A 16,092-nucleotide genomic window follows, 5' to 3' on the forward strand; every position below is an offset into this window, starting at 1 on the left:
GCGTATAGAATATTCTCGCTGCGGTCAAAGCGTCATAAATAAACTTATCTTCACAAGGGTTAACGTCAAAAAAGAATGCACCGCATCGCAATGTTTCAGAACAATATTCATTAATTACTTTGCTATCATTACAACACGCAATAATCGCTCTTGCACAAGGCGACATTGCCTTTGGTGGCTGTTCTTGTATACCGTTTCTCGTTTTTAGTATAAATAGTAATTCTGAATAAGTCAGGTTCCCAGTAGACGCAATGTCGTCTAATTTGTTTGCAGGCGCTTGTGGGAAACCATAACCACATAATGCGAGTGCTAAAATAATGATAGGCGTTATAAAAGCAGAAGACATTTTATCTGAAAAACAAAACAAAAATCGTAAGTCAATAAATTATATAAGAATTCACAAACTTCACCATTAGATTGGTCTAGTATACAATACGCAATTATCCTGTATTTGACAGTTCGGACGCATAGTATTCGAGTATAAAATCTATGGATAATTATGCGTTGGAACTGTCAAAATTTTCGTCATGACATAGCACGAAAAATTTCACGAATTGCATACGAAATGTAAATAATTAGTTATTAAAATTATCGGCACGAAATTTGGCATAATTTTTTGAAAGCGTCAGATCGTTCTTGCCACGTGTAATAATAAAACTATAACTTACATTCGTTATCTTAATGTCAATTATCTAGACCTTGCACATCTGCCGTCATATGTAATATAGTATGGTTGAACGATCTACACAAAGATCAAATGGCCATGAGTCAATGTTCAATGATTTTAAATGAGACTGGTTTTCCCGAGTTGAGGACAAAATATCTCGTATAAAACACAAAACTAATTCAGAAAATTTATCACTACATAAAACCTTTTAAGAAAAAATCCGGTTTAGTTCACGTTTTCACTTTTCGTTTACATTCTAATATATATTAATAAACATGCGAGAATACGTCTAGCTTGTAAGCAAAATGAATAACTTCTGATCATAATATCCTGTTTTATTAAGAACGTGAAAACCGAATCGCAACATGCGTAAGTGTAAGCAACGAAATACTCCGAAATCGGGTATTATTAGAGTATGAATAATTAGAGAGGTTTTTAAACTCGGTTTGTATTTGTTCGCTCATTACCTTTAATTCCGCCCGCAGCGTCACAGGCGCGGACTTTACACCTTTATTTATTATCGCTTTCAAGTAACACACATCTTAATGAATTATACACCTAAACCTTTCAGAGTCACACTATTGATGAAAACCGTACAAATAGTTCATATAAACAGACGCACAGACTTCATTTTATATTTGTAAATATTTGAGGTAAAAGGTCAGTTAGAAATTTGGGAATTAATTTTTTTTATGGTTTACTTATCTTATAATAAGTGTTCATACAACTAATTACAACAAACTAAAGTTTGTTGTGTTAGATGTGTTAAAAACATAGTATTACTAAATTGTTTTCTTTAAATGCTTAATCTATCCTAAAATTTAAATTAGTCGTTATAAATCAAAACGTTTTTTATTTAATTAACTTTTAACATTTAACCAAATTTAAATCACATTTTGCAAAGATTAAAATTAGGTAAGGTAGTAAAAAATGTGTTATGAGAGCTTATTTATAAGTATATTATAGTATTTATAAATGAAAAAAATTTTACAAATAAATCGTGTTTATTATTACAATAATTTAACATACATAGAAATATATTCTGAACGTTTCCTAAGGCCGAGTCACGGGTCGCTTAGGACGCAGACGGCCAATTAGAAGCCAATATTAATTCTAGCGCCATCTTTCGGTAAGCTCACCGTAAGGGATTTGGCAAGCAACATTCAAATACAATTATTTCACAAACAGATGACTATATAACGAGCGAATAACGTAACTTATTCAAAACAAATACAGTCCCGAAAGATAATTATAAATTTAAGAAACTAATGTTTGCATATAATTAAGATTTATTGTCATATTGTTGTTGTGTTCCGAAAATGTTGATAATACAATATGTGAGGTTGTACGTGTACAAAATAATCAATACACTATAATTATAAAATTATTGTTACAGATTTTATGGAATACTTGTTTTCGTCTAATACTGATCTTTAAGTACAGGCTATTGCTCTTTGTAATCAGTGTTTTTCGCAAAGCTTCATTTCACTGAATAACGCTGCTAGAGCCACCAAAGTTGGAAATTATTTTACCACACGCTCGCTTATATTCGACAGACTGTAGACGTTACGAGCATAAGTTACAATAAATAATTGTATTTAATTTTACTTTATCGCACTAAAGTTAAAAGTATTACAATATATCTTACATTATCTAGTTATAGGAACAAACTATGACACGGTGTAGCGACACCTACAATCTGCCCCTACAAATCATTTCGATGACGTCATACTCTAAAACACGCTATCGAAGTTATTCCGACCGCTAATATATACACAACTTATCTAGCATAACCACTGAGGCCTTTGATTGCCGGCCTGTTAGTGATAAGGCTGGAGAGCTGACAATTAAGGTCGGAGAAGGAATAGCACCTTCCTTCCTCCGCAACGGTTTGAATATTCAAAACTAAGACTAAATGGGGCATTACAATACCTTTTAAATATACACTCTAAAAATAGGTCACCAGAGTATATCGAATTGGATGCAGTGTTATCGACTAACATGAAAAATACATTACATTAAGCTGCCATTATATAAAATAAATAAAAAATATTTTTCGTTAGATTTTATACAGACCGCTTATAAGTAAGTTGTTTGTTTAATACATTTTCTTAATATTACACATAAAATGCTTTAAAGAGTATTATTAATTAAGGCACACATATTTCGCAGTCAAGCTATGTCAACTATATCGAATATTATAATTAAAAAAAACAGACACTGCTTATAATCGACGTATTGAAAGTTGTATAAAACCTTTATAATCGAAATTTATCTGTACCGTTTATAAATTTTCTGTAAAATTACATCAAACATTGATTAAGAATTTTAAGATGATTAGAAGGCAATATAAATAAACATTGTGTTAATAATTTTCTTCTATATAAGTAAAAAACTTAGCATGTTCTTGAACATACAATTCTGGATCACACTAAATATATATGTATGTATTCTTTAAGGTTTGATTATATTTTAACTTCCAGTAGATACTTTTCGTTTCAAGAATCTTTCTAACTTCTGTATTGCGGGTAACATACGATCTAGAACGCATCCATTTTTAAAATACGCCAAATCATTGCATCCATATGACGTGAAACAAGTATAGTTGACTGTAGGTTTAAGACAACATGATACAGAGGCTTTCTCGCAGGGTGTAGGTGGTGTGTCTTGTGATGAATCCGTAACATCTTTTTCCAGAGTTACTGGATTTCTTGTTGTTAGTTCAGGAATTGCTGGCTCCAACCCAGCCTGGACACTTCCGTGTTCTAATGGAGGCGGCGGTTTACTTAATGGTTCATCTAATTTCACAGGATTAAATGAAAGCGGTCTCGATCCTTCATCCTCAGTATAATCTTCCGAACTATCTGAATTTTGTGTGTCATCAGTAGGCGAGAACCTATCTGGAAAATCTGGCATAGTTGTGTTGTTAACAGGACGTGGTTTTTTGGTTGCATCATTTGATGAACAGTCGCAAGTTACTTTTGGAACGTATAAGACGGGAATATAGGTTGGAACTGGTATGGTTATGGTACGTGGAGGTAAGTAGGTTCTGTCTCTAGCTATTTCCTGCAGCTTGGTGAGAATTAGATCTAATGTGTCCTGTGAACCATAGTTACCGAAGCTATTGTATGGCTCCCTTCTTTGGATATTTTGACGGAATGGAATGGGAAAATCTTGGTTTATATTGAAACCGTTATTGTAGTCAAAGTAATTGTAAAATCTTTTTTCTCTTTGTCCTGGCTTATTTTCATTTACATTATCATTACTCTCTGCTAGGCCATAAGGTTGGTCGTCTAGTTTTGCGTCTTTTTGATCGCCGATCGTCTCGCTAATTCCTCCGAGAGGAACTGCATGAGATACTGTGCTTAGGAGTATACTTCCTACGAAGACGTATACGTAATTCTTCATCTGAAATTAAAAAAAAAATAGTGAGAAATTTGTATGTGCTTTTTGTATGTACGTTATTTGTTGTACTAACAATATTCAATTTTTTTTATTTTTTATTGCCAGTGAATTCAAAAATACCATTTCATTTGTCGTTTTAAATTTGTCTTTCTTCATTTCAGTGCAATATTAATAGAAATGAAATGTATTAATATTAATAGAAATGACAAATGAGTTCTTTAGTCAGAACAGTGTATAAAAGTAAGTTTTAAGGGAAAATGGGCATGTGCGAGTTAGAAATTTATGCCATAAATACGAAATAATTCACAATGAACAATTTAAAGGCGATGTATAGACGATTTCAAAAAAAATATTCTATCATTAAATATAATTCCTATTGTCGGTTTACCTTGACGATGTAATTAACAAAAGAAATGTATTGCGTTTACTACACAATGGATGTTTAGTATTTTGAAATATTTCCTTTCTAAAATTGTACTTCATCTTGATGACCCAGATGACCCAAAACACAGTTACATTCTGCATTTTTAGTTTGTATATTTAGTTATGGCGTTATGTCTTTACAAAAAGCAGTTATTTTGTTTACTATAAAATCTATGGTGAAGCTAGTTTGTACGATGCATGCCCGACAACATTATAATACAATGAAGTACTGTATCTACTATGTGACCAGCATGGTCTCTAGGATTTTGTCGTCATTCGAACATTTTAATCAACACGTAGCGAAACTAATTTTAAAGGTGGCCTCACCACTAATTTTTTACTAAAACTTTCAGATCGGTATTTTTGATCCAAATAAAAATAAAAAGCTATCAATCCTACATTTCCCAAAGAAACGGTATGTATTTTATGTGGCTGAGATGAATATTTCTCAAGTATATAGAATTTTATTAGCAAGTTTTTTGTTTTGAATTGCAATGTCATTATAAAGATAACCGTATCTTTACGGTTGCTGTATTGCATTTGTTCACATCATTGTACTAAGTGAATCAAGTATGAACCGTTTGAATCAAGATGTTGATCTAATTTTGAACAAATACTCATTATCTAATTACTAATTGGAATGTACATAAGTTAGATTTAATTAGAACTAGTCCCGATTAACAAATAATTACGTGATGTGGTAACTTTTTACAGCATTCTTTTTTATTATAATCTACGAAGGGTAGATTATTTTTATATTGTGCAATTAATTGTTAATTAGTTGTGTATTTACATTTATGCATTTACACATTCCATAACGTCTACAATGTTTTTTTTTTGTAGAGGGGGTAAACGGGCAGGAGGCTCATCTGATGTTAAGTGATACCGCCACCCATGGACACTCTGAATACCAGTGGGCTCGCGAGTGCGTTGCCTTCCTTTTCAGAATTTTATTGGTACGATTTTTTCTTGAAGGACCCTTAGTCGAATTGGTTCGGAAATACTTCAGTGGGCAGCTGGTTCGACATAGTGGTGGTGCGCAAAAACTGCCTTAAAAAACGCTATGTTGTGGAACGACGGACGTCGAGGTGATACGGGTGGAATTTCGTATTCTGCCTCTACGTCCAATGATGAAACTCAGCTGCAGGTATTAATCCGAACAATTCCTCTGAACACTCAGCATGCTAATGGTTTCAATTGAAGATGGTATTTTCCATTTATGCAACGAGTATTTAGTAGCTTCATAAATGTATCTCATAAATTTGTAATCTTCATCAAATCTTTCTAAATCTTAATCAAATATCAAAAATTTGTTCTTGACTAGGCCCTTTTAAACGGATATGCCTTTTTCAATATTGCGTTCAAAATTTAATCGTGACTTGACACTTTAGTTCAGTAACCGATGAACAAAAGAACCTAAAAACGATATCCTATTATTAAATGTAATGACTGCTTTTGTCACGATTTTTTTAATGATACAAAAAATTCTGAGAGTCTCTGTTAATGGCCTTTGCTATTTAGAATGTAGATATTAAAAAATATTTCTCAATATTTCGTTTCTTGGTTTTTAGAACATATGCCTGTTTTACCGAAAAAAAATTCTGGCACTTTTGGAAGTGGCCGTAGTCAACAAAAACACATTTTTAAATTTTAAATAAGAATTGTCGTTTTAATACAATAGTTAAAAATACTTTAAAAAATCATTTGTTCATTGTTATTTAACTTTTACCTAATTCGTCAGTGTACCGTATAATAATGACCGCACACGGAATTAATTGCGGAAATACCAAAAAATTTAACTGTTAACGGTAACTTTTAACAATTTAGTAAAATTTCATTTAGTCATGAAGTTTTTTGCCTAAATGTCAAAAAGTTTTGTACCCAATTTCTCGGAAAGAAATATAGAGCGTTTTTATTTGAAAGGTAATTAGAACTATACGTCTAGTTTACTTCAATAATATCATATTTTTTATCGTATAGGAACCAAGAACTATCAACTTATTAGAGAATAGATCATAATAGATTCAATTAGAGAATAATATCGAAGCAGCGGAAATCTTCGACTACCATCAAAGTCCGGGATTTTCCAAGGTTGAAAATATAAGCACGTAGTCAACAAAAAATAATTAGTGAACATTGTAAAGCAATTAGCGAAATCGTGTTAGCGCATTAGAAACCATTAAGTTTTAATTTACATTGTGACATCCGGAATTAGCAATCAGAATTTTGGTAGTTATATCACTGGAAAACCTAATAGGTTTGACTCGTCATCTGTCTCTTTTCATCGCAGCGAAAAACAATTTGACAGAAAGAGACGAAGATTTAGTAAGAGAGCATTTAGATTTTATTTCGTTTTATAAATAAGGGGTAAGTTTTGTGGGTCATACGTGCTTCATAGCGTAAAGATTGCTTACAGAAATGCGCTCGAAAGATGGTTAGAGCCATAGTTAATTCAATTCTTACATCCCATATATATCCCAACACGTGTTTTGATTGGACGTTTTCCGTGTCTCACCATTTTATCTCACAATTTCAATGATAATTGTTGACTTAGGTGTAACTGGGTAATAATACTACGAACATTAGTCGGATACAAATACAAAAAAGCAATAAAATACCAACTCGATTCTTAATAAGTTTGGACGAAAATCCTATTAAATGTCAGGACGAGTTTGAAATGCTGATTTAATAATTTATACATAATAATATTTTCAATACAAAATATTATTTGACTGTGACCTGAATCAGGTCGAGGTCTTGTTGGAACAAAAAGCTTATTTTTATATTTGACTAGAAAAAGAAACGGATCAGAACGGAACGGATAAGTAGTATAGATAAGATAGTAATATATGTCGTTTTCCATTGTTATTTTAAGAAATATTTATAATTGATCGACTCGTAAGATTGACATTATAAAATATTAGTGTTCTGACATATGCTCTTAATAATCTAAATGTCATATGCATTAAAAGAATCGTGACCAAAAAAAGGATTAGTCGATGCACTAAACGACCTGAACCACTCGCAGTGTCCGCAGAAATTGATATATCTGCGGACACTTCAAATCATGAATCAGTGTATCAGTTGAACACAAATTATATGTATAATCAAATAATCAATAGTACCATTCATATTTATATGGAAACCATGAGTAAGGCTGTATTTCCTATTAAACATACGAAGAAGTGAAGAAATCTATACCAAATAAAAATCTATACATTGCAACTGACGCTTACATTATTGTATTGACGTCTGGTGACGACGGTTTGAATATAAAATTCATTTCGGATCCTTGAGTGGTATTAAGAGATTTGCAATACCGTGTAAGTGACAGCTTTATGGAGTAATAAAATCATACGTATCAGGGTCTTTATTAATCGAATTTATTAATTAAAATGTCGATAAGCAGCAACAGTAACAGCAAAAACAGATTTTCGTCTCCACGGCGAAGTATAACATACATTGTAGAAAATTGAACTTTGCACAAATGACGTAAGGTTTTTTTATATGATAAGAAATTCGTGTTAAATATATTTATTTTTTTATAAGAATTTAAGGTGTTGAGATTAAAAATTCAATTCATTTGATTGCGCAAATGATAGCATAGAGTTCTATTTGAGTATTTTATATAGATTTCTATATACCATCTTACTACTTTCATGTCTAAGTGGCACTGAGTTCTGAGAGCGGAGGTTTAATTGACTGTCAGTCGTTAAGGCAGAAGACTGATCGCCTCATTGACTTAAAAAATTATCTCATCGACTTAGCAACGAGTCTGTCCTATGCCCGCTACTGTCTGCCTGGTGGCGACGGTTTAAATATAAAATTCATTTATACCTTCTGAAATCTTTTTTCTAGACATGACAAGACATGACAAAATCATTTATTCATATAGGTAACGCAATGTACACTTATGAATGTCAAAAAAATTATATATATATATACAATGCTTCTAGTTTTATATTTATTGCTAGTTCTCAAATCATGGGCGTAAAACGGAAGAGAAGAACTGACAATAAACTCTCCGTCACTCTTTTTAATTGCAAGCATTGCATTTAAAGTTCTTTGTTTTACACAACGTTTGTCAGGAGCTGCAACCATTACACCATGTTCCACATGACATCATAAGTAATTAATAGTTAATTAATAATAATAAAATAAATTAAAAACAAAGATTTGTCCTCTACCAGCAGGAGGCATGGTAAAATAGGAGCAGGCAATTACATTCTCGTGGGAACAACACGCAAATACATAGTCGAAATAACTAACATCACCGCATACACGAATTCAAGTACTAATGCAGGGGGTGACCAATTGTCAATGTACGATATTCGTTAGCGTATTTTTTCAATCCTAAGCAGAAAACTTATGATTGACTTGTTTTTCAAAAGGATGCCTAAAAACTGACTTTGACTAGAAAGCGCCAAAGTCATGTTGGATGTTTATGTATTTTCGGTTAATTGCCGATAACTAGCAGTTATTTTTAAATTTGGTTTAAAAACGTGTCATAAAACCACAAGTCGTAATTAATGGCGTGTTTCCTAATGAGAAAATAGCTGGGTATTGTCAATTGAGGCGTTTTTATCATTTGTTAATCAAGTCTAATTAGATCTATCAACAACATAATATAATTCTTTTGCAGTGATTAAACGTGTAATGGCTAGTACTTATTACAATGTGCAATTATTATTTTATCAGCAGTGGCTTTTTTAAACTTTGTGGATTCGAAACACCATTGTACCACTGTGTACTATTCGTGCAATTACATCGCAACTGATGTCTTAGGCCTTGTCCATGTCTTAGACTTGGAAAAATCTACATATACGGCCGATTATTTTGAATTATATCTCTTAACCTGTTCCATCCAAGTTTGTTTCATAAGGAAAGGTTCGAACACCCAATTGTGATCTTTGCAGTGTCCCGGAGGACAAAACACATGTATTGTGTCTAGGGATTTACTCTGTTCCAATAGATCTCAAGGTTGCGACATCAGCGCTACGGATATTTACTGAACTACATTACTACTACGAATTTGCATACAAAAGCAATCATTAAGAAAACATTATGTATCACCGATGACAGACCCATATGACATACGACAAACTCTGCGTTCGAATTGACAGTCCAGATTCAATAACGCACATACAACTGCAGGGAGAAATAAATTCGAGCGGCACTCAAGGTTACAGAATAAGCCCACTGTACTGTTATTAAAATGAGAGATTAATAATAGTCATTAATTGTCCAGCTTATAAACGTTTCCCGTTTGGAGGAGAGCGTTGGTTTATATATTTTAATGTTGATTTTTACTAACTTTATTATATAACTTACTAGGTTTTAAAATTGTTTTATATTTACGCTATTTACTGTCGAGTCAATCAAAAAACAAGCAATTATCTAGAGAATTGTATTAAAAATTAACATAAATATAAAAAAACTATACAAAACTTGATGAACGCCATTTTAGTACACTACAGATAAGTATTTTATTACATCGAGAATATAAGCAAGACTGCTTACGAATGGTGCTTTTGAATCGATAATTTAGGAAACTAAATTTACATGATAATTGATTTACCTAGATTAGTAACTTTGGGAATAGTCCAAGTTTAATTTAAAGCGGATTTTTAATGGATCTATAAATCAACGACTTCTATTAACGATTTTGAACTGATTTGACTTTGACTTTGACGTTGTTGACGTTGTTGGGTCATATATTGACAATAGCATATGACAGTAACGCTAGTGCTCCGACACAATCAACATTGGAATTAACCATATAAGACGTTAATTTATAGATTTTACAATATTGCTAAATCAAATTGTTATGTAATCTAGTGTTAACTAGTATGAACAAATTTTAATTTGACGTTTTGACAATGACGTATACTCACAATGGCATTCAACAGAAACACCATTACTCCGACTTGATAACTATAATGCAGTACTTATCACTATTCACGAATGAGCACTAAACATTAGTTTTGTCCCTCAACTTTGTTAATAACTATTATTTAGAATATTTAGCGTATAGATTATCGCCTATCAAGGTTTATTGTATGTGGAAATATGTATATAGCTAAAATCTTTGTTGACCTTGCTCGAATCAGTATTGTTTAAATAATGTATGAAGGTGTATTACACAAACTCATAATTAATTATTCATACAGATTTTAATAGAACCCGTCCTTTTCTATATTCAATTATCATAAGTGCTTCAAGGTACCTTCCTTTTCAGAATAATATTCTATAGTTTCTGGATAGCTTAATTATTATTGTAGAAATTTATTATAGTATTCAGTTTCTGATAAAACTGGAACTTTAAAAGGGAATTTAGTGGACACTCAAATCCAATATCCAATATTGTTTAAAATTACAGGATTGCGCAGGAGCGTGTAGATTGTTCTCTTTCAACTTATATGCAGAGTACATCAATAAGGTCCTATCATTCATGTGTGAATATAAAAATAAATATGACATGGTCGTATCATAGTTATTATGATTACTATAATATATAATAGTAGTATTAAAGTAGAGCAAACTCAGTCAGACCTGTCAAATTGCCAGTTGACATATAAGAGAACCAGTTCACACATAAACTTGACTTTGACTTAGCCTTAATACTTTAGGGAAAGTTTTGTTATTGTCACACGACAGTTGGCACTCGAGAATTGTATTCACTAATGACAAACATATAATATTAAACTGAGTTATTAATTTAGATAAATTGAATTGATATAAAATTCGCGTTATGAATTGTTTCAATATATATAAGAAAATTATTGTTGAGGACAGAATCCGCATATGAAGAAGCCTACCTTTTATAAACTTGTTTTCGTTAAGAAAACGATGTCCAAACCAGTTTAAATTCTTGAACGAATTAATATTTAATGTCATTGAAATTGAAATTTTGTGATTAAATTAACAAAAACTACTAATTTCCTCCTTCGTTAAATAAATCACCAAAATTGTTTACAACCATGCACGGTAAAAACACGACTAGAAAATTAAATTATAATAAAATAGATGTTAAAAAATGTATAACAAATTGTATAATGTCTAATTAAGTAATTTATACACTGAAAATGTGATACACAATTACACATTGGCTAAGAAAAATTTGTCACACACATCTTTCTATCAAAATTCCATTCACCCATAAAAATTAACCTTTCTTATTTTTTAATTGTAAAATCTATTCGATCGATACAAGATAGCACATTTAAAATACAGGATATTAAAAGGCTTTGATGAGTTAAACATTACAACATTTTTTAAATAGCAATACGTCAACCGCATTCTTACCTTCAAACGAAGTCCAAAAACGAATAAGGTGTTAACAGACTAGCCCACAATGATATAAACACGATTAATTACTCAAAACAAAATACTGTCGCGCGTAATTCAAAAAAACATTCGTTCCTTTCGAGATTAGATATCCAACTGATGCGAACTTGCTTCGACGCTTAGCGTTCACTTGCAAATGGGTTATTATAAGGCGTCTGGAAACCGTTATACACATACGACGTTAACAACAAATGCCCTATAAATTTATTGGTTAACATGACGTCACTGATGCACTTATCGATCAAATGACTCATTTGACAATCCCTTAGCTTGTTGGTGTCACGTATTAGGCAGTTATTGTTGCTATGATGTAATGGTTAGGGTATTATAAATACTACAATATTATTCAAAATTCCAAATTTTTTATTCAACAACAAGTTACATTTTTAGCAGATATTGGAGCCCCTGAACTAAGTCTGGGGAGACCTGTACATCAGGGTACTCCGCACTTCCAACGGTTTAATGAAATAGTAAACAATTTTATAATTAAGGTAGTATAAAAAGCAGTTTATTATTTATTCTCTACAAAACTGTCTTTATGTCACAGATTTAAGAGTAAATTTATTTATATTTAATCGGTTTTGAAAGTGTGGTGTTGAACCTGGAGCGATCTTTAATACTGGTTGCCAAACACAAAGACAAAAGGATAAAAAGAAACAAACCTCAATTACACATTACGTTTAAGATATGTATTTATAAGTAAATAAATATTAAAATTATGCGCCCTGAAAACTCATAACGTTATTCCTTACGCAATATTACAGCGGGTTTTTCCAGAAAAGCATCTTCTATTTCCTTAATTAATAATAAATCACTCGTAATTGACGCGCACTTTACACTTGTTCGTTGGTTCATAGTTTTAAACGAAATGCCCCTTATTAAGAAATAGTTAATTTTATCTCTTTTAAGATGCTCGAATTTATATAACTTGTGTTCTTGTAAAAAACTATATACAGTCGTTTGAAAGTGAAATGCATTACTTTGCCTAATTTTTATTAATTTAGTCATATTTTTTTTCAAACACACACTATCAAATACATACGATTTCACTTTGTATTTACATGGAGGAACTGGAAACCCTTGCTTAAGAATACTTTTTAAATTCGATTCCGAAATCTAACCACTGTTATAATCGTTGAGAAAAACTATTAAATTACATTGCAGAATATTTTATTTTGTAAAAGTAACGTGAATGGATCTTTAACCTGATATGGCTGTATAGCTAAAGAAATAAAAGCCTCCGCGCCTGGCTTTGCAAAACCTGTTACACTTTCTTTTGCTTTCTTTGGCATTCAAGACCCTCCAAAGTGAGTCACCTACAATACCGTCTATAGGAAAGTGACAGTTTTTATTCATTGATCTAAATAATAAATTATTAAATAACAAATACTTGTACACATTTGTAAGAAAACACACTTTATTAACAACGAATTGTCGCCAATTGGTAACGCAATTACGCGCATCCGACGCAACCTTCGCTTTAAGTAATCAAATTTGTTAATTGGCATACAAATGTTTGTATTGTTTAGTGAATGTAATAAAACAACATTTCTACACACTTGCTTCAAAATCGACAAGTATTCACACACACCAAATACCTAATTATAATAAATTTACTATACATAATAGTATACAATTTTGTGACCTTAAAACCCCGTCGCGTAACCTCTGGTGCCTTCCTTGATAATACATTAACATAACTTTATTATATATTTCACAGATTGTTTTACATTCGCACCATACGTTTCGACACATGCCAATGTCCAAGGACTATAGGTCATTGCCGGCCATTTTGAAGTTATTCAACGCAAACGTTAGAAGCTAAGTTAATGCACAATAGACTTGCTAAATCCCCATGGCTCGACAGACAAAAGCATTCTGGGCAATTGTTGAGCTAAGATGGGCTTAAGAACATTATAAACAATTCTACAGAAAGATCTGGATAATATACAGTAGTTATCCTTTGCTCTTTGTCGCCTTTCATTTCTGTATCAACTGGACTTATTACTACTAAAATGATTTTGGTTTGTTATTGATGTCCAGACTAACATGATAGCTATATCATCTCTCAATAAGTTAGAAAGAGTAGAAAACCGGCGCAGGAACACAAAAGTAAAGGAGATTTATATAACTTATTAGTCATTTGAAAGAATGTCCCATATTACAAAGATTAGAAAATCAATTTCAGGTATCTCACATATAGTATAAGATCCCGCTATACAACGACCTTCACCGAGATGCTTATTTAATGAAACTTATTTTATATTTAATTTAATATGTCCATAAATATAATCCATATGGGTTGCCTAGCAAATTTCAGTCCAGAGTATGTTTAATTAATATTTAAAAAAAAATTTTTTTTTTATAATTTGCATGTAGTAAATTTTTTGAACTTTTTTCAATCAATATTTTTAATCAGGGTAGTATTATATATGTATCACTATAACCTTCTTTTATACTAAAGATGTATATATACTTTAGTGTCACATAAAAAATATACACATAAATAATTAATTGATTAAAAACAACCTAACGTTTGCATATTCTATGGGCTTCATACTTTCGATTGGTATAGAATTTATCTAATAATCATACCGGTGAAATGTTTAAAAAAATATATTTTTTTTAAATTAATTAAACATACTCTGGACTGAAATTTGCTAGGCAACCCATATGGATTATATTTATTGACATATTAAATTATATATAAAATAAGTTTCATTAAATAAGCATCTCGGTGAAGGTCGTTGTATAGCGGGATCTTAGACCAATAGTAAAAATATTCGATACTGAAACGGTGGGACGTTAGTAAAATGTTTTCAAGTTCAACTAGGTCTATTGAAAAATGAATTGCAGCAAATGATGATAGGCTATATACGTGAGGTTAGACAAAAAAAAAATCCTCGGTGTGGCACATTGACCGAGATTCACCTATCGCAAGACGATTCAACTAAGCGTTCAACAAAATTTAAAAAATATTTATTTATTAATACTTAAACACCGATGGTGTTTTTAATATATATCAATATCAATATTATTTTATTATGTCACTAAGTTACCATTTTATTTTGTTGGTTTTGTATTCTTATAAGGGCACAGAACTAAGATCTTTTTTGCTAAGACCCAGGTGGCTATTTTTAGAAAATGTGGACATAAGTTAGGAATTATGATAATAATGAAATGGTTGTATTTCTAACACATAACATCAACTAATTTTAGTTCTGGTGTTTAATTAGCCTTAGTATCATTCATTAATATAGAAAGACTGGCAAAATAAAATTATGGGATTTGGGCAGCTTAATTACTTAATAATTAATTTACAAAGAAGTTTTACGTCTGACACTTACTTTGTATTGTACGTACTTTGTACGCGCACACTTTTCTTTAATAGGCCAGTAGGTGTTCAGCTGTCTGTATCACACGACAACGTTTTTTTACCGTACAGTAATAGCAGCTGGTCAACTCTACTCGCTAATCAAACTAACTATTAATCGAGTGGTGCAACAACTCTATATGGGTTTATGAATATACGTATGGATCTTGACCGCAGAATGCTACCCGTTTTCTCAACCATTTTTTTTATAGACAAGTAGATGATCAGTATTCTGTGTCTGAAACATGTCGATTTTGGGATTGAGAAATGTCGGTCACGATGTTTGCCTTCAACGTACAAGTGTTAATTGCGCACTTAGAAAGAAAAATCCAATGGTGCAACGCCGTTATTAGTATTTATTTATTAACACTTTGCTGCATTACAATATAAAAATTTAACATAATTAAATGTAAAGGAGGAAACTGGCGGCCTTATCGCATTCGAGCGATCTCTTCCAGGCAACCACTGTGAGAAAAGGAAAAAATTTATTAAATTAGATAATGTAGGCAAGAAGTGCAAAAATACATATTACGTAGAAAAAAAAGAAACTAAACAGGAACAAAAAATGAACTAAACTAATAAAGGATACATGAAAAATTGTGAAAAGAGCACATGAATTATTATTTAATTTAAGATCAAATTCGTATTTAGTACGCACGAACGATGAGGCCCGCACGCGTCGCCAATATTAACCAATGAGAGATGAGTTTTGGTTTTTTATTTCTCGCGCTAATAATGTTATATTTATTGATTATATGTTTAGATTTAAAAACCAATGGTATTTTTGTAAGTACACTTACCTCACGGTCAAACCTCATCATAATGTATTAGAGAAATAACAATCAGCTCGCAGGTAACAATAAGCAGACGTGGTTCG

General features: G+C 31.6%; 2 protein-coding genes across 3 annotated transcripts in view; one reads left to right on the top strand and one right to left on the bottom strand.

Moving 5' to 3' along the window:
* Positions 1-16,092, top strand: part of LOC125053075 — a 113,574-nt gene that overhangs the window by 36,653 nt on the left and 60,829 nt on the right. The gene's annotated exons all lie outside the window — the stretch shown is intronic.
* On the bottom strand, positions 1,653-11,991 carry LOC125053074. Its single transcript, XM_047654278.1, has 2 exons — positions 11,801-11,991; positions 1,653-4,075 (listed from the first exon to the last, which is right to left on the bottom strand). Exon 2 carries the CDS (start codon positions 4,073-4,075, stop codon positions 3,140-3,142), a length of 936 nt encoding a protein of 311 aa, XP_047510234.1. The 5' UTR covers positions 11,801-11,991; the 3' UTR covers positions 1,653-3,139.

This window comes from Pieris napi, chromosome 10, assembly GCF_905475465.1.
Source record: "Pieris napi chromosome 10, ilPieNapi1.2, whole genome shotgun sequence".
NCBI classification, from domain to species: Eukaryota; Metazoa; Arthropoda; class Insecta; order Lepidoptera; family Pieridae; genus Pieris; species Pieris napi.